At 37.0% G+C, this 24,092-nt stretch overlaps 1 protein-coding gene across 1 annotated transcript in view; it reads right to left on the reverse strand.

Annotated features, from left to right (window-relative positions):
* TMPRSS11D (transmembrane serine protease 11D) overlaps positions 1-16,520 on the reverse strand; it is a 50,332-nt gene extending 33,812 nt beyond the window's left edge. The window contains exon 1 of the mRNA XM_072773903.1: positions 16,390-16,520. Coding sequence (XP_072630004.1) covers positions 16,390-16,397 — 8 coding nt within the window. The 5' untranslated portion in view covers positions 16,398-16,520. The remainder of the gene's footprint in view (positions 1-16,389) is intronic.
* Between the last annotated feature and the right edge of the window lie 7,572 nt (positions 16,521-24,092).

Below are 24,092 nucleotides of genomic sequence, written 5' to 3' on the forward strand. Positions count from 1 at the left end.
AATATATCAAAGTTATTTAGGAATATTAATTAATCTTTGCCATTGACACATAGTTATAACCAATATAGGGCTATGGATTAATAGAGCCAATTGGCAATCATTTCCATTATCTGCAAGAATGGAGGAAAACAGTGACAGGGTAATTGCAAATTCAAATGCATATGGTATGTATATAAAGGACTTATAGACAATTTTGTGTCCTTTTAAGTAAGATTTCAGGTATCATAGTAATCAAGATTTGGTCCACAGTCATCTTCTCCTGTGAAACATTCTTTCTTGATAATCCCAGTTAAAGACCATGGTATCAGGAAGCACTTTATAGGATAACATTTCCTAGGATAGATCCTCAGCCCAGAACTCTGTCTTTGAGCTCCATGCCATCATTGCCAGTCACCACCAGACATCTTATGGATGCTTACAACTTCCCAAAATGTGAGAGGTCTGGGAATGGGGTGAAGGTGAGATGTTTTCTCCCTGGATTTTTACCAGTCTCAGAGGATTCCAACTGTCACTTGATCACCAAGCCTTGATTGGTGTTTCCAATTGTTGTCCCTCCAGAGAGGGATTTTGCAGCTCTTGGGCTGGAAGGAAGCTGTGTGTGTGTGTTGTATTTATGAGTGTATATCTCGCACTCACGCATTGTCCTCTGCTATTTTTATTTAGGTTGTAGGTGTGAGGAGAGACTGTGTGTAGGGGGAAAGAAAGGTGAGACAGCTTCATTGTCTCTGAAATGAGAGCTTCCTTTTGCTTTCTCTATTGCCTGAGAGCTTTGGGTCTGGAGGCCTGACTACCAGGCCACGGGCTGCCCAAGTATGAAACCTAGAGGTGGTGGTTCATACCCAAACCACAGCCTGTATGTCTCTGGGGAACTTCTTTCTTTAAAGGGAAGGAGATGAGGGGCTGTGAATTGGTTATTAGTTTCTGAGTTTTACCTAGTAAAGTAAAATCTAAGAAAAAAAAAAGAAAGAAAGAAACCCATTCTGAAACTGAACTTTTCTCCCAGCACCACACTCCCTACTATTTCTAAAATTGATGAATGTCACTACCATCTACCTGATGCCCTAATTTGGAGACCTAGGAATTAGCTGCACCTGATCCCTCCTGGTCACTTATCACATTCAAGAGGTCACCACACAGTTTTTATCTTATACTTAAATCTTTTTTTCCTATGCCCTCTATTTTATTCTTAATTTTGACTGTTACCACTTGACTTATATTACTTGAAATGCCTCTTAACTGGTCTCCCTTCTTCCATTAACTCAGTCATTATTACTGTTATTAATTAGTTAACACAAGAGGCATTTGGTGAGTGACTTCAATGTTCTAGGAACTGGAATACAATGAAAAGAAACAGACAAACATAGCAGTCCTAATGGTGAAGGGAAACAGAAATGAATAAGATAAATAAAATAAGGGGAAAAAGCATAGAGGTGGGAAAGGAAGTGTGTATATGGTGCTGAAAATTTAGGTAGAGTGGCCAAGAAAGCCCACACTGAGAAGGTGACATTTGAATAAAGACCAGAAGCAGGTGAATTAGCAAGCTATGAAGATACCAGGAGATGAATGATTTCAGCAGAGGTAAGAATAGGTGCCGAGCCAGGAACTTGCTTGGTAAATTTGAGAAACAGCAGGGTGGGAGGGGGGGCAGCTGGACTGGGGTAGAATGAGCAAGGTAGAGAGGTGGTGAGCATGAAAAAGAGATAAGGTCAGAAAGATAGGAATAGGAGTTAGCAGGTGGGGCAGATCTTTTAGGGCTTTGCATGTAAGGGCTTTGGTCTGCCTTCTGAGTGAAATGAAAAGTCTTTGAGGGTTTTGAGCAAAGGAGTGACATCAGATCTATTTCTCTAATAGGATCACTGAGTGATGGGATGAAGAGGGGGATGACAGGTCATTCAGTAATTGAGGTGGGAAATAATAGTAGTTTAGACAAGCATGGTGGTAGGGGAGGTGGTGAGAAATGTCTAATTTGGATATATTTTTAATTTAGCCCCAAAAGGATTTGCTGATGATTCCCTTATGAAATATGGGAAAAAGAGGAATCTAGATTGAATTCAAGATTTTTACTTCATTCTAATCAACTTTTCAAATCCTTCCTGAGTTGTTTGAATTTACATCTTAAGTTTGGACACTCTCCCCTTCCCCTGCCTCACTTGACATTTATCTGTATAGCTTGTCAGATCCTCAGGATGTCATCCAAACCTTCCACATGCCACTGAAAGCCCTTCACAGTCCCCTGTGCAGCTTCAGCTCCTGCCATATCCCCCTCTTAACCCCAGCCAGCCCAAATGAGACAGCCACTTCTCTATGTGATGACCCTTTGCCTAGAAAATCTTATGCCTCAACTGTGTGCTAGATTCCCATTTTGTTCTTAAGGTAATTCAACCATCTTTCTTTTCCCTCCAGGTAGATACCTTCTTCTCCCAGAGCTTCCCCTCATCCGATCTCATACCGCCCAGTGAATTTCTCTATTCTAGTCCTTATTGCACCTGCCTCTAGGCTCTAACTCATGAAGAGTAGACGTATATCTTGTCTGTCAGGACATATCCCATCCCTAGCACAACACCCATTACAGAGTCCACATCAGGAATTATTTATGAAAAAATTGATGAATAACAATGCAAAGAGGGGTTTAAAAAATTTGACTATAATTTGGAGGAACTTTATATAGGATTATATAATGTGCATTTTTGTTTTAAATACTGGCAAAATATAGACTGGAGAATAATCTCTGCCATCTAATGAGTGCTTGCCATGTACCTGGCACTGTGTTGAGTTTTTCTACATCATTTAATTTAATCCTTGTAAATAAGCTTAGTTTACAGATGTTGAAATAGAAGCTTACTTACTCAGCTAGTAAGTGATGAGCTGGAATGTGAATCCAGGTCTGTCAAGCTCAAATTGCAAATGTCCACATCAAATGGGAAGAGATTTTTCTGTTAATTATGTTGTTGTTGTTATTCATTTCTATCACTCTACCTTATTGTTGATGCAAGGAAATGGAAGGTTCAAAAATACTGCTGTAGACCTTAGGTTACAGGATATTCAAACACAAATATTTGAATATGTGTGTGTTTATGTTACATTATACATTGGAGTTATGAAGACTATGAGAAATAGTCCAAAGTAAAGGGACTTAGTTTATTTTAGTCCATTTCATTAACTCTAGATGTTTATCACTAGGCAGGAAGTAGAGACTACCTAATTCAGGATATTAACTTTTTTCAGTTGAGAAACACTGCGTTTAAACAAGGTCTTGTTTAGAAGCTCAACAATGGAAAACACATTAAATGGAATAGATTTTCTGCTTTAATTTGGGATGGGAGAAAAGGATCCCCTCCTCCTCTTTCCAGCAAATTTTCACTGATCTAGTGCAATATTTTTCTTTTTTTCTTAAGGTTTTTTCTTCTTGGTAAACTCAAGTCCAGTGTAAAAGGAAAGAGAGACACGAGGATTATTCTGATTGCATGGTGGCAGAGTCAGTGCCACAGTTTTAAGACCTCTTGAATATATTTATTTTATTAAACCATGGTGCATTCTGAAAACTCTAGGTTCATATGGAAGATTAGAATCTTATCCTTGAATCACAAACCCACACCACTTTATGTGTGTATGCCTTTGGAATGTACTATGTGACTTTCTTTTAATTTAGGGACTTATGTGCCAGTTTATTTTTAGTAGTTTTTAAATAAGTTTTTTTTTATTTTTTATTTTTTATTTTTTTAGTTTTTAAATAAGTTTAAAATCACCTTATACTTTCTGAGGATACAGAGGCTGCTCAAGTAGTCAGGGACCTGAGCTAACTTATGTAATACTTTGGTGAGAATTAAGAAAAGGCAGCTTTTCTGGGAGACAGAGACAATTATAAAAGGGTGCTCCTTGGGCTGCATGCAGCTACCCTCTGGGACAGACAACTTGGCAAGAAGCATAGGCTCCTTCCTTCTCAGCTTCCAATCTTCCCCTGAGCCATGCAATTTTGTCCATTGCACAAACTTCACAACTGTATATAGCAGACCTGAAGTGGTGTGTTGAAGTTCTGGAATCTTCTACGTATAGGAAAAGCCAATCCAGGATTCAAATTCTTCTCACAAAGTTTGCAAGTTGATATGAACAAATGACTAGTGTGTGTGTGTGTGTGTGTGTGCTCACACACGTGCGTGCGTGCATGCATATATGTATGTATCTAGTAGTGGAGTTGGGAGGTGATGATGTTTTATGAGATCCTGCCGTTAATGAAGTTAAGAGTGTGGACTCAATTGCTTCACAGGCTAGTTAAGCTTTTTCTTTCGTAGGATTTCATATATACTCTGGAACTCAGATTCTTCTAAATAAATCAAGGTCATAGAATGAATCCCAGGAGAGAGTGTGGCCACAAGAAGGCAAATCTACCTTTATTGCTGGGGGGAAAATTGCCTTCTCTAATGATGCTCTATTCATACTTGTCTAATTGGTCCTAAAATTGAAGGAATCGTTTTCTTATACTGAAGTCCATGGGCCTTTTCTCCATTTTATTTTATTATACTATTGAAATGTATTTCAAGATAATTTACCACAATTATTGCCTGATTTAGAAAAATTTCATTGAGTCCTAGTGATTGAGGCTGCATTAAACAACTACTAGAGAAAGAATATGATGGTCATGCTCCATCATAGTGTATCAAATCTTAATTTATTTGGACCCTGATAAGTTGAAAAATGGTTTTAGTTTTATAATATTTTCTTTGTTAATAATGTTCACTTTATGTTTCTGCAATAAATAAGGCAGATACTGACATTTTTTGCAATTAAAAATGATTTCTTCTTTGATGAGATTTTCTTTGTTCCAATAGCAGTCATATTTTTGAAATAAAAGATTTGAGATATAAAAGATTTGTTTAGTTGACTTTAAACTTCTGAGCATCGTGTTTCGTTCTCACATTGTAAAAGATTTCTACGGGGATGTGGAGAAAGACCTGGAGTTAGGGGATTTACATTGTAGAGTTAATCTTGTGTAATTATTAGTAGAAGATGTCTAAAGATTATTGACAGAGTCAGTTAAGGACTTGGAGGCATATTCTGGTTATTGCTTTGCTACACTTAATTTATACTTGCTTTTATAAGAAAGGCCATCTTTGCTGGAACTCAACAGCTGCCCAAAGGGTAGGTTCTGGCTCCCCTAATTGAGATTATGGAGGCTTCGCAGTATGCAAATGGGCACAGTGGCATTATGGTAGATGGTGGCATCTACGAAGGTGAGCCTACCTAGATGATTTGGAAACAACAGAACAGATAGAAATATTTCTTCTCATGGTGCTGATACTTTAAATGCATTTCTGTAGAATTCATCAATCTAGAAAGTAATGGGAGCAATATTTTGTTGACTCTACCATTGTCGAAGAATATATACCTAGTGTTTCAATACCAACAGTCATGACAGAAATTCCTGAGAGAAGTTACTTATCCATCTCCTTGCTAATTAATGTTAGGGAGAGCCTAGCATGTACTCTATGTACTCTGGAGGGCACTGCTATTCAATGTGAGTATTCCTTCTGAGCTCTAGAAAGTTAGCTATTGACAGAACCATTGAACCTAGAGCAGGTTCTAAGCAATGAACAATTATTTAGTTGAAGATTTGCTTCCATGTCTGCTTTCCGCCAAACAAAATTTTTGTCCTTAACTAGATTTAGTTTTCAAGAAATTAGGTGTTTTTCTCCCGCCCTTCTCTTTTCTTTATTCTTTTCCTTGTTTTCCTTTCCTTTTGTTCTTTATTTTTGACTGAAGATGATCTGTAACCTCTATTGGCATCAACATGATTTAGCCGACTTTCTGAAAATTATAAGGAAATATTCATGACAGTATAAATATGTGATATTTTATTTTCAAAAGGCTCTTTGGGAAATGAGTACCTGAGATTTTTAAATTTAAGCATATCTGCTGGGATGATTTTGATGATGGTGGCACAACTCCATAATATGCTAGTAACCACTGGATTGTACCCTTAAACAAGTGAGCTTTATGGTATAGAATTACATCTCAAAAAACTGTTAAAAATTAAAGTCATTTTTATTTTTATTTATTTATTTTTAAGATTTTATTTATTTATTTCTAAGAGACACAGAGAGAGAGGTAGAGACATAGGCAGAGGGAGAAGCAGGCTCACTGTGGTGAGCCTGATGTGGACTCAATCCCAGGACCCCAGGATCACGACCTAAACCAAAAGCAGATGCTCAACCACTGAGCACCCAGGTGCCCTTAAAGTCATTTTTAAATGATTGTTATCTTCCTCCAGTAACACAATTATCAAGCTGTCAGTGAATAATTGACAGTGAGGGTAGGCTTGAACTCCCAGAAGCAGCAAAGGACTCAATAACCCATTCAATTCAAGTTTCAATCCCAGTGCCATGCAATTCTCAGTGAGGTACTGGGATCCAGTGGTGTAATATTGTTGATAGCAAGCAATTGGTTTCAAATAATAGTTAAAGCCTCAGAGTTTTGAAATGTTTACTTCTTACACAATTCAGAGCAGATAATTCTAGCATAACATTGCTCTTACTGACTTGCATTTTCTTATATTTTGGGGTGGAGTTACAAGTAGTGCATGGGGAATTGCTTATAAGCCTGGTTAGATACATGGGAGTGTGTCACACATATTATTGTCATGTGTCAGGGTGGGGAAGAAAGGCTGGTAAGCCTCAGAAGTAAGCTTATATTTAAATTCAAGCTGTGAAATGATAAAACCCATTTGTTCTTTACATATTCTCCAATTCTCCTGTTTCTTCCTTCCCACATGTGCCATGACCTGACTTGACAGCAATGTTTCCCAAGCTTAGTTGAGCACAGAAGTATTTATTCCTGAAATACCTTACATTTTGAGGAATACAATGTTCCCAGAATGCATATAAGAAAATGCTGCTCTGTGAGTTCTAACTTGCCCAAAGCCTTAAGTGTTTCTGCAGGAGAGGCATGGGAACTATTGCACACCCAGCTTAGAGGGCATGCTTATTCATATCTAAATATACAAGGATGCTTCTTGCTTACCTCTCTCCCCATTTTGGATACTTGAGAAATGACTGTTTAGCTGTTAAGTTTAATTGTAGTTGTTTAGTGCATTGTCAAAATTACTGACCCTAACATGGAACTAGATACATATTTCTTTCTACAGAAAATAAATGAGTAAAGGATTTAGGGTACCTTACATCCAGTTCAATCTGACTTGATTTTTAATGGGAAACTGACAGTGTCAGGATATTTCATTATTTCTACAAAGTGAGTCCCACTGAGGCGAAGAATTTGGTACATCACACTCTAAAGAAGCACAAGGCAGCATTTTTGGCCCTAAATGTGTTTGATATGATTATTATATATAGACCCAAATACAAAAAAAAAAAAATCTAAAGATTGCCAGGAAACCATCCTGCTTAATTTGTATAGAAGGATATATGCCACGTTTTGCTTGGGGAGGGGAGCAGGGAGGCAGGGAAGGAGATACTGTGAATGACAGGGTAGAAGAAAGAAAAAAGAAAAGTATTTTTAAATGCATAGGTTAAGGAAGTAAAAATATACTAGTGAAGGGTCTAAAGCAAAAAAGACATTTCAGTACAATCTGGATGGCATAGGTTAATGGGCTGGATAGAATCTACCCAAGAATTTCCTGGAATGCTTCTCTCAGGAGAGGGTTATTATCTGTAACTCAGAGGGAATGAGTGGAGAATGGAATCAGAGCCCCACATCTATTCATTATAGTTAGTTATATTTTATTATATCTAGTACATGATAATTATTCTCATGGAAAAAAAGGTGACTTCTAGTGAATCATGGAGAAAAACCGAGATTAGGTGTTTCAAATGCTCTTGAGTAATATTTAGTTACATCAATATGTTTTTTAAAACATCTAGTACTTAACCTCTTCTGAATTTAATTCTAGAGGCTCCCTGCCCACATTGTCTACAGAAGCAGAAGAAAGAATTGATACTCTCAGTATCATTTTCCCAGGATGGTTTTGTGTCATAATGAAATGAACAGTGATACTAATATTTTTGAGGCCTACACAATAAAATATGTTCCTCAGAGCTTAGGAAAAATGCAGACACATCACTTATCTTGGGAAGTAGTACGTATAGCGGTGGGTAAAAAACACTGTTGAAGTGGTTAGAAAAACTGCTTGACGTGAGGCAAATCACTTCTCTGGACTCCAGTTTTCTCATTTGTCATTATACAAAGAATCAGTGAGTTTTCTTGTCACCTTCCCACTATTCTTTCTTCCTTTAAAAAGATGGCTCCTTCTCATTTCCATGAGCACTTTATTGGTACATGTTCTCACTTTTACTGCCCGCTCTATTTTTGCAAACACTGTATTTTTTAAGAAAGTCTGCTTACAAAGTCCTTATCTCCCTCCCTTTCCCCCTCACCCCTCCTCCCTAGTAGCCTGTAAGCTCCATGAGTGGCAGCAGTTGAGAGCGTAGACACTGAAGCTCTACTAACTGGGTTCTAATCCATGTCTGCTATTTACTTTGTGAAACTGGGAAGTCACTTAACTTCTTGATTTCCTGACCTGCAAAATGAAGGTACCAGTAGTATCTACTTCCAGATTTTTGTGAGGACGAATGAATTAAACATTTGTTAACAGAACTAGAATTATGTCTGGTACTTGGCCCTGTGTCAGTGCTTGGTCAATCAAATAAAGGAGGGCAGGCACTTCTGGTGATTAGTTCTCCATTGTATCTCCCAAAGTTTTTAAGTGGGGCTCTATAGGGGAGGATGGATTTGATGATGGAAGTGAGGCCCTGTCGACTCTGTAAACATGGCTCCTGTCATGGGCATGAAGAGATACACACATAGGGATTCTTTTCTGTCTCTTGAACTGGGTTTCTTCTATTTTTATATAAATCTTCTATGAAACACCAGTCCTGTCCATAATCTGTATTTTTAGTTACTACACAAGTAATATAGAAAGATAATATAGTACAATCGTGATAATCATGACTTTTTGTAATCAGACATGCCTAAGTGACCCATTGGCAAGTGATAAAACCCCTCTGAGCCTTAGTTTCCTAATTCATAAAATAAGGATTATCACATGCCTCAGAGGGTTGTGAGATTAAATGGGATGCTATTTGTAAAGTGCTTTAGAACTCTGACATGTGTTCAATAATGGTAAATTTACATTCCTCTTTTAGGTATAACCTAGCTTTAGCTGCAAATAATGTAATTTTTTATAAATGGCATTTCTCAAGAGTGATAACATCCTATAGAATCACAGAATGTTAGCAATAGAAGAGAGCTTCAGGAAGAACCACTCTGACTTCCCATTATGCAGAAGAATACACTGATCTGCAGAGAGATTAGATGATGCTATGGGGAGGCCTGTTGACTTTTTTGCCTGATATATATTTTTTAAAACCCAGGACGTGGTGGGCACTCTATTAACAGTATTTATTAAATATATGTTAGAGAAATCAATAGTAACTGATTACTTATAATACCATTCTGCTAAGAACTGGGGAGATCTTAAAAATGGCCAAAATGTGCCTTGCCTTAAAGCATTCCTGTCTTTCTGGGGGAGGATAAGATGTCTGTTAGCAACGTTTTCCACAGCTGACCAATTCTTTTTTTTTTTTTTTTTATTGAAATACTGTCTTTTTTTTTTTTTTTAATTTCCATGATTCCACATTCTTTCTATCCTTCTTATTCCCTTTTATATGTCTTTTGCTGGTTGCTTCCCCTCTATTTAATCTTAAGTTTCTGATGTTGCTTCATGCTCTGTCTGGGTGTTCTCTTTTCTCTCTAGCTGATCTCATTCAATTAGTTTCAATTACCATCTAAACCAACTGTTCTCAAGTTCTTGTGTGCATAAGAATCAATTGAGAAGCTTGGAAAAACAGATTCTTGCATCCAACATCCAGGCAGACTGTTTCAGTAGATCTGGTCTTGCTACTCAGAAACCTTCATTTAAAAAAAAAAATATTTATGTATTTTAGAGAGGGGGGGGAAGTACTCACATAAGAGGGAGGGGCAGAGGGAGAGGGAGAGAGAATCTGAAGCAGATTCCACGCTGAGTGCAGAGCCCAATGTGGGGCTCCAAGCCAGGCTTGACGCAGGGCTCAGCCTCATGACCCAAGATCTTGATCTGAGCTGAAACAAAGAGTTGGACGCTCAACCAACTGCATCACCCAGGTGCCTCAGAAACCTTCATTTTTAAATAAGTATTTTAGGGGATTGAGATGGAGATTATATACTCTGAAACATACACTCCGGAAAACACTGATCTACACATGATTTTAAAGCCATAATACCAATTACATCTTTCACATATTACCACTTGATATTTAGAACTCAACATTTCTAAAGCTGAATTGATTGTCTGCTCCCTCCTAACACTCACAAAGTCTTTCTGTGCCATCAAATAGACCCATTGTCGGCATTTTCTTTTTCAGTAAATGACACCAACATCCCTATAGTTACTTCTGTGGAAAAACTGAAAGTCCTATTCACCACCTCTCTCACCTCTTATATCCAATCAAGCACCAAGTCCCATCCTTTCTATTTATGTCTGTCTTCAGTTTTATTGCCATTCCCACCACTTTTGTCCATGCCATCTTCATCCCTCTCCTGAAATAATGAACTAGCCTTCAACTGGTCTTTCTTCATCAATCTTCTTTCCCCAATGATTATCCTTTATAGACAACCAGAATGATCTGGGAAAAATCCTAATATAATAATGTCTCTGCCCTCATTGGATTTTTTAAAAAGATTTTATTCATTCATTTATGAGAGAGGCAGAGACATAAGCAGAGGAAAAAGCAGGCTCCCTAATTGGGAGCCCAATTAGGGATTCAATCCCTGGACCTTGGGATCATGACTTGAGCCAAAGGCAGATGCTCGACCACTGAGCCACCTAGGTGCCCCTGCCCTCATCAAATTTTTAACAGTTTTACATTTCTCTCATGATATAATCCCAACTCCTTAATATGGCATTTGAAGACCAGCATGATCTGTTTGCATCATCTTATTAAACAAATCAAAATGAAATCACATATTTTCATATGAATCACTGATAGGGTTTTGTCTAGGAAGGTTGTGATTTTCATCAAAGACTATCTTTTGCTCTCCTGAGATTTCCATAGACTAAATGTGTTCAATGACAGTTGTTTCCTTCCATTCATCTTAATTAGTAAAAGCCACCCTCTCAAACTTTTTTTCATAGTATTACCACAGCTATAACTAGATAGATCCTTGCTTATTTAAATGTTTTAGTGCTTGTCTTCCCAATAAACAATATGGGATCAGGGTTAAGGACTATGTGTTCTGTTTTTTATGTCTAGCGCACTACACAGCTACTCTCAGGTATTATGCCCTCAAAAAAGCATATATTTTTTAATGGATGAATAATGAATGAATGAATGAATGATCATGAGTACTCATAGTACTTATAAGGAATACTAAAATATAAAAGTATAAATAAAGTGCTTATGTATATAAGATTCAAAATGGCTTATTTTGCCACATTGAATTAAAAGTTGCTTTAAAGCAAGAGCACTTTGGGTTTACCAATGAATAATTGAGGACTTGAGGGAACACTGCTTGTCCTTGGATACCATCAGCTTATATAGTATTAAAAACCTTGGAACCAGTTGGAATCACACAGAAGCTAAGTGTAGCTACAGAAGAGAAATTGTACCTCAAATTACTCAGAATTTGGGGACTAGAAAAATGAAAAAATCCAGTAACAGAAACTCAGAAAGTTTGACAAGTGGGCTAGGATAAAAATTAAGAACAATGGTGTCTGAGGAGCTTTGTGAATATTGTATTTCAAGGAGGGAATGATCTGCTCTGGAGTAGTTAATTAACAATGAGTGCTGAGGTCTTACTATTGGATTTTGCAATGCAGACAATCACTGATGATCTGAAAAGAGCTATTTCAGTGCTGTAGGGATGAGAACCTTTTTTGAAGTGAGATAAGAGGGAATGGGTTAAAGCTAAACAGGTGCACACTCTATGACCCAGAAAATCCATTTTCAGGAGAAACTCTAGCATGCTTGTGCCATGAGATCCATTTGAGAATGTTCAGAGCTGCAGTGTTTGTAATGGCAAAGGACCAGAAGAGCAGCTATGTAAGTTTGAGTATATTCTTAAAATGGAACATCATATAGTTGTGTGAATGAACAAATTATTACTATGTGTTTTATGAAACGTAATTTTGATTCCATTTATATTAATTTTATATATAGGTAGAACCAAATGATTTGGTATTTGGGGTTCTGTCTATGAACAGTAAAAGTGTAAAGAAAATCAAGGACATTTAGATAACATGTCAGATTACAGATTGGGCAAGATCGGAGAGGGCAGTTAGCAGACAGGATGTTAACTGGTGATGCTATTTTTCTTAATGATGACTACTTTGGGATTAATTTTTAAAATTAGTCTTGATGTGATACATTTCCCAATAAAAAGTATAAAAAGTGAAGGGACTGACTAGGGTAGGAAAATTGAAACAGAGGCAATGGGTCTAGAGAAACGTTTGGAAGAGTTTTGCTATTGAGGGGAGGAAATGAGAAATAAGGCAGTAGCTGGAAGGGGGCTGTAGGTCAAAGAAGAAGGTTTTTGCTTTGTTTTATTGTTTAACTGGATATAGTGTGGTATGTCTTTATGCTGATGGTAATTTTTTAGCAGAGAAGCAAACTGTTTTAATTCACTCTTTGCAATATTGAACTCAGGCGATTATCCTGGCTAAGAAGTAAGATTGGCAGAATAAAAATTTGTCTAGGTTAGAAAAAATATGTTCAATGGCTCTTTTTAATATACTTCCTTGAAGCTTGAGCTCACATATTCTTTTATTAATCACTAAGACACTTGTTCATAAGTCTGGCAAATGGATACTCTAAATGTTCAATAGAATCTGCCATTTTCTTTCTGCTGAGTTAGTCGTTAGTGTGTAAACTTTTCAAAAGTTAGTTTTATTTTCAATCATTTTAGATAGCTACCCAGTGAATGGTTTTATTAGGACGGTGCTTCTATTTTACATATTATAAGCATATGCTGTATTTAGGCTTAAAGCATACTCTGAAAAACTGAGATTATGGCAAGTTTTCTTTGCTCAAGAGAATGAGATCCTTCAAGTTGGAGCAATACCTTTTAAGGAATTGGATTGAATATCTTTAACTTTCCTTACAATAGTGGATGTTGATTTTTATCCTCATGACTTATTCTAGAGGTTTCAACCATAGTCATGTTAGGGGTTTAAGCATCATAAAAATCAGGTAAGTAACAAATTTTGGAGGATTAGAAAAAAAATTCTGGCTCAATATGGCAACTGTGTTAGCATGCAGCCTGAGGTGTTTGTGGGCAGAACTTGAACTTTAAATCCACAATTTTGGGGCTCTGTGACTGTAAAGATAAGGCCCATTTGTCTAATTGCTATTAAGAGATACATTCTTTGCCTAATGCTTTGCAATTTTAAGCATGGTTTTTGAAAGTTAACATAGCAATTCATAAAGCAGGATTAAAGCAAAAGGCAGAGTTTGAAATGTATTTTTGACAGCTATGGCTTTTTTTCCCTACTTTTGTCTCATGTTGTTTTGGGTTGGTAGAAGGCAAGCCACCTGATTGGCTTTGGCATGTCCGTTTAGTCAGTTAATCATATCACAAGCACAGACAAAAGGGAAGAAAATGGAAATAAGATTTGTTATGGTCTGAGGCATTCTGCTAAGACTTGTCTCTTCCTGAGCTGAGATATGCTCCCTACCTTAAGTCTTTCCTTAAACTGCATTCTGAATTCCAGCCTACAAATCTTTATCTTGTTTTTCAAACCTCATTTCATACTTTCATACTGTAATCTGGTGGACATACGCACACCTTATGTAGACTTGACAAAGTCTGGAATACACAGAGATTTGAAGTGAATAACAATTATATCATGATAATGTAGCTGTCCAGGTTCCTGAGCCCTGTGATAGGATTTCCTTCTTTGGAGAGGTGTAAAAAAGGTGGGTAACCTTTAGGAAAGGACAACCTGGAAGGGCCTGGGGCTTTAATTTATATATAAAAGTAAGCAAACAGTCCAAGAGCATCTATTTTCCATCTGGAGATCTACCAAAAATTACCTCGAATCACCTAAAAAATATATTATACACTTTTATTTTCCTCCCCTTATCCAATTTGGATGCTTTCTCAGAGCATATGGAGGAATTGGAAAATCATGGAGGTTGAGATTTAAGTTGGAGATAGCATAGCATACCTTTATGCTGATAGGAATATTCCAGCAGAGAAGGAAACTCTATGATTTAATTTATTGCTTGTAATATTAAACTGGCTTTGCAGTAAAACTATCAGACTGCAAATTTGTCTAATTTTAATTCCCCAGTCCACTTGAATATGCTTTCTGCTTTCTACTGAAAAGTCTGCTCTTTATTCAGGTTGGTGGATGGCATAGTTTTCTAGCCATGGATCCTCAAATTGGTGGATGAGGATCCGTAAGTTATTTTCCAAATTTCATCAATTTGACATGGTAACCCTGATGATCTCATTTTGGTAAAAACAAACCAACCCATGAAATTAATTGGGAATTACATAAATTTTAGGTTAAAAAAGGAACAATGAATTGGTTTTTAATACATGTAGGCTATTAAGGGGATAAAATATCTCGGACTGTGATCTGTAGAAATCAAGGTTTCAAAGAGTCTTTTGTAATCAGAAAATTTGGTTCTGATTGAGTGTCATTTAATGTAAGGGTAAATCAATTTAGGAATTAGATTGAGTCAAGGCATTCTGAAATTGTATATCTCTTTCATTTATTTGCATTGTTTATCTTTCTTTATTATCCCTTGAATGATATTTTGATGTACATTTAGCTGCTTTTAAGGGTCAATTTTTGAAAAATCAGAGAAACTTCTTTACGGAATTAAAAATGTTTCAGCAAAATGCATTTCAGACTGTATTGTGATTATCAAGACAATATTACATTGTTATAGAAATTTTAAAATAATGGAAAAAATATAATTCATAAGCTTGCCACCTTATTCCTTTTTTAAGATTTATTTATTTATTTTAGAGAAAGAGGGTGGGGGAAGGGGCAGAGGGAGAGAAAATTCTGAAGCAGACTCCTCGCTGAGCATGAAGCCCAACACAGGGCTCCTCTTGGGACTTGACATGGGGCTTGTCACTGGGGCTTGATCTAAGGACCCTGAGATCATGACCTGAGCTGAAATCAAGAGCCAGCTGCTCAACTGACTAAGCCACCCAGGTGCCCCAAGCTTACCACTGTAATCCAACAAATATGATTAGTGTTTTATATACTCCATTAGACTTTCTCAGATGTATACTTTCTGAAGTGATAGTCAATAAATAAATACAATTCTGTGATTTTTTTTGTATAAAGTGAGGACAGGTATAGTATATAACAAATTCATAGGCTTTAACCTCTTTTAATGAATTCATCATATCCGTTATGGAATATGAAATTATTTTATTTATATTACTGTTAATTCTTAATTATTTCTTGTTAGAAACTTAGATGGCTACCCATTTTTCACTTGTGTATTTATTTATATTCAAATGCGAATAACTGTATACATATTTTACTAAAATAATTTAAATTTTGATTGAGTTTTCTAAAGTTTGGTAGATTTAAAGTAAACTGAGCTACACAACATAGCTAATGCATTGCTTATGCTTTTATCACCTTTTTAAAATGGCTTATATCATATTTTTCTGTGTTCACGGAAAAACAAAATGAACAATATGTTCACTCATAGATGCACATACAAACACATCAAATTATATCATGACTGAGATTGCACCGACAGTAGATGATACCACAATTTGTTGCCTTTTTTGTGTGTGCATGTATATAAAAATCAGTATTCATTAACTAAAAGGAAAACTAAACAAATACTATTTTTTCTTACATATTAATAAAAATTTACTCAAAAATAGTGATATGGCAGGTATATGAAAAGTAGACAAATGTTATCTTATTTTCTTCAAGAGGACTTCAGGTTTCATTGTGTATTTCAAGCTAGTAATAATACAGAAGTCAAAATACAGAATCCTGGAAAAATTCTAGAACAACAGAGGATTTTTTTTACTGATTACATTTTTTTAAATCTACACATCACTCTTCGCACAGTTAAGCATGAGAGAACAAAAACACTTCCTTAAAGTTATAACCCTCAACTGTATTATTTACTCATTTTGTAAAAATAGTCACACAGCAAGTACCTTATTTAAACAATATCAAACATATTATCTAAACAATCAAATGTATTCTCTAAACAATATAAGTTTCAGTGAAGGCTCTGGAAAAGTAACAAGAAGATTGCTAGACACAGCCAAATTTCTTCAGCTTCTGTGTATTTTTCACATGCCCTAAGTGAATCATAAAATTTCTAAAACTACAGAGACAAAAACAGGACTTACCTATACATTTTGATCCTGAATAATGAAGAGATCCTTTCTGCTGCCTATCTAACTTCTCTGAGATTTCTACACAAATGAATGACTCTCATGTATTATGTGTGATCTATGAAGGAGCTGAAGACAAAGGAGGAAATCCCACATAATTAAAATCTAACTTGTTAAACAAGTCTGAAGGAATCAACTTGAACCAATAGTATGACTTGCGGGATGAAATCAGAAACAGGTGACTTCACAAATCAGTAAAAACTTTATTTATTCTGGTAAATTGTGACAAAACATGATAGCAGGTGATAACTATTTTGAGAAAGCTTGCAACTACTCCACGTGAATTTTTAATTCAAGAGGATATGACAACCTCTTACCTGTGTGGTGTTGTTACACACCTCCTTCTCTGCAAGCTGAGGGTGATCAGAAAATACTTTCTAAGCACTCATGGTAGTACTACCTCTGACTTCACTCTTTTCTGTGATTAAAATACTGTTTTTCTTATAGAATGTGAAACAGAGATTTAGAGAAGTAACTGAGTAGGAGTACACGTTGTTGGATAAGGAAGCAGAACAGTTGTAACTAAAGTTGACTTTGTCTTTTTTCAAGTATGTCTTTTGCAAAAAGTATTCTAACTCACTACCGGTAGCAGATGAGTGGATGGTAGACTGTAGTCAGAGCATGTGTGGGGTGAGGGTAAGGAGGGGGATGTCGGCAGTGTTTGCAGGCCAGGGCAGAGCCCATGAAAACACAGAGGCAGGGACAGTGTGGAAGTGAGGAAGGACATCTCTGTCTCATGTGTTGGGAAGGAGTAGGAAATATATCTGGAAAGTTGTGCTGAGGTAACTGTGTGGGAATTCCTGCATATTATAGAATTGGAATGTGGAATTGAATTAGACGGCGTACTAAAATTTAAATTTTATTCTTAGTTTATTCACCAACTAATTGTGTAGTCTAAGGGGAAAAATCACTTATTCCTTTATGAATCTGATTAACCTACTGAGAAAGAAAGCTGAATCAGGTGGCTTTAGAGGACTGTTTTCAACTCAAATTCTATGCCTTTATCTTGTAAATCACTGATAGCTAATGGCTAATGAATTCATTCTAGGACTTCAACTAGACAAGTGTTCAATTTCTTATATAATGTGTACATCAGACAAGAGGAACTGAAGGAGTGGGTCCTCCCCATCCTTCCCTTATATATTTTCATCAGATCCTATATTTCATGCCTGATAATCTAATTTTTTTAGTAAAAACATGAAAAAATATTTTAAAAACTTTTGTGAGTTACCTAAGCAAACTATCTTCATTTTGCATGTTAACCTTTAAGCAAGTATAAGCTTTTTTCATACAGTTATATCATAGTGTATAACTTTGTATTATGCTTTTTATACTTAATGTAATTTTTAAGTATACCTCTGTTATTAAATTTTTATGTCTAATAGCTATATATATTATTTTAGTAGTTGTATATGGACTTAATAGTTGTTTAGAATGTGCATTATAACTTTATTTTGTTGTAATTTCAAACTTCAAGAAAACTTACTGATATAATATATAGATTCATCAATTATTAACAATTTCAATGTTTGCATTTTAAAGGGTAAATCATCTTATACTGAATAGATTTATCATAAAATCTGTAGGTGATTCTTTTTTTGAGATTTTATTTATTTATTAACTGTAGGGTTTCTTTTTAAGATTTTACATATTTATTTGAGGAGGGGAACACAAAGGGGAAAGCAGACTCCCCAGTGAGCAGGGAGCCCATAATAGGGCTCAATCCTAGGACCCTGAGTTCAGGACCTGAGCTGAAGGCAGACTGAGCCACCCAGGCACCCCAAGTAGGTGATTCTTTCAATGACTATCATTAACTAATATACTTTTTATTTTTCACTCCACTGCTAAATTTTCCCTTGAAATAAATGGAAAGGAAAAATAATGTATTGGGCCAAACTATATAAATATTTTAATGGGTTTTACAAATTTACTTTTTTAAAAATAATTTTTTCAAGGATGTGAAGTATTTGCCTTCTGTTTTTTGTTGACAGCACTTTCCCCCAATGATGCATGCTCTTTCTCCTCCATCTTTGTATTTCCTGGAAATTTAGCAAAAGCCTTTTTTAGTGAGTAAGTACTTAGTCAACACATATTATTTAAATGTTCAGTAACTGAGTGTATTAACACAGACCCTAGTGCCCTATCACTATTCACAACAGATCTTGGGAGTGAATCAGAGGAGTGGCATGGGGAAAAAAACTGCATACAGTCTGAAAGCAACTTCCTGCTTGCCTGTGATGAGCTCAACACAGAAAGAGAGGTGGGGCATGAAATTATAGTTTGTGAGGCAAAGGAATTGCTCTTAATAGAGATTAGTTCTAAAGATGTTGAATCTTAATCTTCAGATCCTCAGAGAGTGGCGGGATAGTCTTGACTTTTCTATTCTTGAGGGGCAGCCTATTGTAAGAATAAGGAATATAGAATGACATTATACCAAAAATAACAGAATCTTCTGTTTCCTTGTCATATGCTTGATTTTACTTCTCCAGTTGTGCATTCACAAAACCAAGACAACCCAACTTAAGGGGACTGACATGAATAGGGTTCGGGAAAATAGAAGAGATAATTTATTTTAGTGGAAGATAAATCATGCCCTGTATGAGCTATCAAAATTGGTCTTTTGCCTGCCTAGGCTGAGGGGGAGATATCATGGTAAAGAGAATATCTCCAAATATGCAAATGTGTACTAATAAACCTTGCTTTGACAGAAGTATGAATCATTCAGTGGAGCCCGTCATAACAATATGAGCAGAGAAAACAACCAAAAAGCAGATGATCTAAGAAAGTGTGGGCCAGTGGTATCTTCTTTGAATTTGGAACTTAAATGTTTAGTCATCAGGTTCAGGGTAGCGCAGTCATATGGCTATGGTTAATAGTGAATGTGTCATGGGCTCCCTCACAGAATTATTATATAGATACAGAAAGAAAGATAATTGATGTGCCCACCATTTGAAAGTTGTAAAATGTTATTTAAATATACACACTTACATTTATTATAAAGGTACATTTTAAAATCAGGTAATAATTGGATTTTGTTTGTGTGGCCAAATTTAGTTTTGCATATTATCATTTGTAGGTAGTTGGAAGTTAGGGAATCAGCATATCTCACTATGTTTCAGTGGCCTTTGTCTATTCAGAAGGCACGTTGCAGTGCAAACAGGACACTCTTAGGAGTTAGAATACACCTAGAATCAAATCTAAATTCCTCTGCTTACTACCCAACAGGGTTCAGAAAAATTGTTTATAAGCCTCAGATTTCCTACATGTACAAATGGAGTTAAAGTACTACTCTCATAGAGTTGTAAAACTTAAATTCAGTCAAATCAAATCAAATGAATGAACAAATTCGTTTAAAGCAGGGGCATGTTCAACATGTAATGTAGTCATTCCTTCACCTCTGATGCTCAAGGTAGTATGTGCATGTATGTGTGTAGGGGTTAAAATTACCTCAGATGTGGAGAGCATGTACTTTGGAAATGGCCCTGAATGTTTCTAAAATCCCCACCCACCTAGATTTGCACATGTGATCTTGCTTCTCCAAATCAATCTTATTCTTAAAGCATTTGTTCAAATGTGGTTTAAGTAATCCAGAGCTTATTACCTCCTATGATGGCTTTCAGGTTGGCAGCCAGTGATTTCTTGTGCTTTCCTCCTGTAAGTTTTTTAAACCAGTTTCTAATAGTAAGAGGTCAAAGATGCATCTTGGTCATAGGTTCCTTTTAATCTTTTTTTAAATTTTTTTAAATTTTTATTTATTTATGATAGAGAGAGAGAGAGAGAGAGAGAGAGAGAGGCAGAGACACAGGCAGAGGGAGAAGCAGGTTCCATGTACCGGGAGCCTGACGTGGGACTTGATCCCGGGTCTCCAGGATCGCGCCCTGAGCCAAAGGCAGGCGCCAAACCGCTGTGCCACCCAGGGATCCCCTCCTTTTAATCTTATTAAAGGAAGAAGTATGTATCATTTACCCCTCTGTGAAGGTTTCCACATTAATCTCCCTTGTGCTGCATAGAATTATTTTCTCCTATGGAGGGTAAATTCCTGAGCGTAAACATAAATTTGGTTCTTGCACTTCTTCTTTACCTTCAGAAAAGCAATCCAGGCAAATTAATCTAATACATGTTAATATATAATGTAAGTGATCTTATCAACTGAAGGTTCTGGCTGATAAACTCAAAGTTATCCAGTATATCCACAAAAGTCTCCTAGGTGATTTTTTTTATTTGGTTGATAACAAGGGACTAATATGAATACCTGCAAATGTTTTAAGTAGTATCTATTTTCAGATTGATTGCATTATCGATTAACGACCGTTGGGCTTAACTGGTTCTTCAGTGTTGTCCAGCAATATAGCTAGGTTTCTCTGGTCAGTTTCTAGGTTAGTGTTTATAAAAACCATTTCAGATCTTCTCTACTCTTCCCCAAATATTTATTTTCTATTCTTTATTCCCTGTTCTTGCTTTTAACAGATTATTTACAGTTCTATTGTTGGAGAAAGATATAGACACTCTCAGATGGCCACTCCTTCGACTACTTATTGTCATATCCATATATCTTATGTGTCTGCCTATATCCTTCCTATTATAGTGGAAGAGGTTTCTGTCCTCCTTTGGGAGGCTAATCTTTCCATTTGTGCTTGGTGTTCACATCTTCATCTTTCCTCTTCCTAAACCTGCTTCTCCAGTATTCCCCATGTTCCCTCCCATTCACTCAGTTTCTCACACTAGAATCTGGATATCATTCTTGACTCCATCTCTAAATGTCTTATGTACATAGTTATTGAACCCATTTCCTTTCTGTCTTCAGCCCCACTGCCTCCATGTGATTCCAGACCACCACAATCCCTCAGCTGGTTTACTACCATTCTTCTGATTAGCTTCCCTATCTCTAATCTTTTCTCACTGTAGTACATTCTCCATACCTATAAGAATGACCATTTGCAAATTGAGTTATGTCACCATCCTAAAAACTCTTCAGTAGCTTTTTTGCATTTAACATACAGTTCATTCTCCTTTACATGGGTGGCAAAGTCCCACAGACTCTAGGCCTTGTCTATTCCTTTTTACCTTCCTCTCCTACCTTTTCCCCCCTCACTCTATATCCTATCCATTGTACTTCCTTTATTTTTTAAAAAGATTTTATTTATTTATTCATGAGAGACAGACAGACAGACACACACACACACACACACACAGAGGCTGAGACACAGGCAGAGGGAGAAGCAGGTGCCATTCAGGGAGCCCGACGTGGGACTCAATCCCTAGTCTCCAGGATCAGGCCCTGGGCTGAAGGCAGCACTAAACCACTGAGCCACCAGGGCTGCCCTTGAGTCTCCTTTAGATACTTGAATATACTGCCCTCTCTGTCTCCTCCAGTTCTATTCCCTTGGCTTTCACCATCCTTTTCCACCTTTTTAAATAAATTTCTTTTAAATTCTCAAATCTGATTCGTCTTTAAGGTATGCTTATATGCTTCTTTCTCCACCAGAACATCTTAATTGCTAGGATAGGTTGGTTGGTTCCTCTTCAGGATGATCCACATCAATTTGCTTCTCCTTTTATACTCATTTCAGAACTCAATACACATTCTGACATTCTTCCACAGTAGACCATAGGCCCGTGGGGGAAAGGACTGTTAAGTTTTCAGAGCTTGTCATCTCTGCCTGGCAGGTGGTTAAGCATTCATTCATATGGATGAGAAGTACCATAGCTATGTTTGAGCTTTTTAAAAAGATCATTCTTGTAGGATACATGGAGATATCCTTCAGATCATTTTTCAAGATAAAGTGTTCAGCTGCAAAGTATATGAGTAACTGTATTTTAAAATATAGATTTATAAATTTTATGTTTGTTTAGGTATTTTAAGGCCAGCAGATCAGGAGATGGTGGCTATTGAAAAGATTGTTATTTACTGCTCCCAAAAGGAAGGAGCATGCCATACTAGGTGGGGCCACCTGGGGAAGCACCAGGGTTAGTCAGGAGGCAGAGAGAAAAAGGAGGAACTATGAACAAAAGCCTTTCTTGTAATTTCATCAGAAGAAGCAAGTGAGGTAAGATAAGCAACTACAGGATGTAGGTCTGAATAATTTCAGTGAGCCCTGTGGTATAGGAGCTGTCCCTAAATTGTCTGGTACACAGCCCGGGTACATTCACTATAATAGAGGGCGCATTCCTCTATGGCAGAGGAATAATAGCTCAGAGTGTAAGAGCTCAAAAAAGGAGATGTTTGGGATATGAGCTCTGGCTTGGCTGGTTTGCCTATGAAGGACTCGCTCATGGGTGGAGCTATTTGCTGTCTCTAGGTATTAGCTAGCCCTGGGAGCAGCAGTCCCTCTAGGGCTAGCAAAGTCCCAGATATCAAATCATGAGAATAAAAAGATATGCTTAATACAACCCTGACAGGCCGTAGCTGCTACCTTTGTCCAGGTTTGCCTCAGTTTTAAAGTCAAGGGCATTTTCTTCTCTTGGTGGCTCCCATTCAATGACTGAGTGAGGTGGTGATATAAAAGTACAGCTATTGCCACATAATATGCATTTCTCTAACAGGTCATATTTACTCCAGAGTTCCCAGCTGGTAGGCAGAGATTTTGTCAGATAGGCATTGCTGTCTGATAACTCCCCTGCCCAATCCCACTTCCTTTTCCTTTAACAGGGAAAGGAAACTCACCTTTGTACTTCGTTTCCGAAGTGTTTGTTTCCAGAAAATCCAACTTGCATTAGGTGGTAGTGAGAGAGCTCCAAGAAAACAGGCATTAAGATGAGATTGGTGGGGGAGGGGTGCCTGAGTGGCTTAGTCAGTTAAATGTCTACCTTCAGCTCAGGTTATGATCCCAGGGTCCTCGGATGGAGCCCTGCATCAGACACCTGCCAGGTGGGAAGCCTGCTTCTCCATCTCCTCTCCACTTGTGCTCTTTATTGCTATCTCTGTCTCTCTCTCAAATAAATAAATGAAATCTTAAAAAAAAAAAGGAATAAAATGAGATTTGGGGCCTGGATGACTCACCTCCCAGCTGGTAATGAGGACTTGGTGGTAGGTGGCAGGCCGACAGCCTCTAACACAGGCGTGATATTAAAACTCTTACCACTAGTGAGCTAGGCCAGCATGTTAGTAGAGGTGAATGCACTGGTCAGTGTGCTGATTCATGTATTTGAAAGGTAGAGAGGAGGGGGTGGTAAACATAAGGACAGTCAAATTGCATGGTTGCTGCTAGGTTGTGTGTATGCTGCATAATGCAATAATAATAATAATGAAATTTTGAGGGAAATTAACATAATTGAAAGTTGAGTATGAGATCCAGAGGTTCTCTTTGTTCAATTATTAAGAAGTCCTCATCTCATGCAGTAGATAGGCAGGAAAACAATACCAAACACAGGATTGGATAGACTGGCTGAACTCCCATGATTGTTGAATGCTCAACAGAGACAGGTCTATTATTCTAAAATCAGAACCCTACTTGGGAAGACCTGGGACCTGATACATAGAATGTAGATATTTGGCTAGATGTCCCTGAAGATTTTGGCTCAGCAGACTTCTTTTGAGCCTTCTAAATCCACAGAAGTAGGTCTTTTCTCTCTTTTGAGAGTTAGTGTTCTGCAGAGATGCAGAGGCCTCTTTCCTAGAGGTGATAGCTGTCCTCTTCAGGAGCTGCATGCATCTCCTC

Source organism: Canis lupus, chromosome 14, assembly GCF_048164855.1.
Source record: "Canis lupus baileyi chromosome 14, mCanLup2.hap1, whole genome shotgun sequence".
In the NCBI taxonomy this organism is placed as follows: Eukaryota; Metazoa; Chordata; class Mammalia; order Carnivora; family Canidae; genus Canis; species Canis lupus.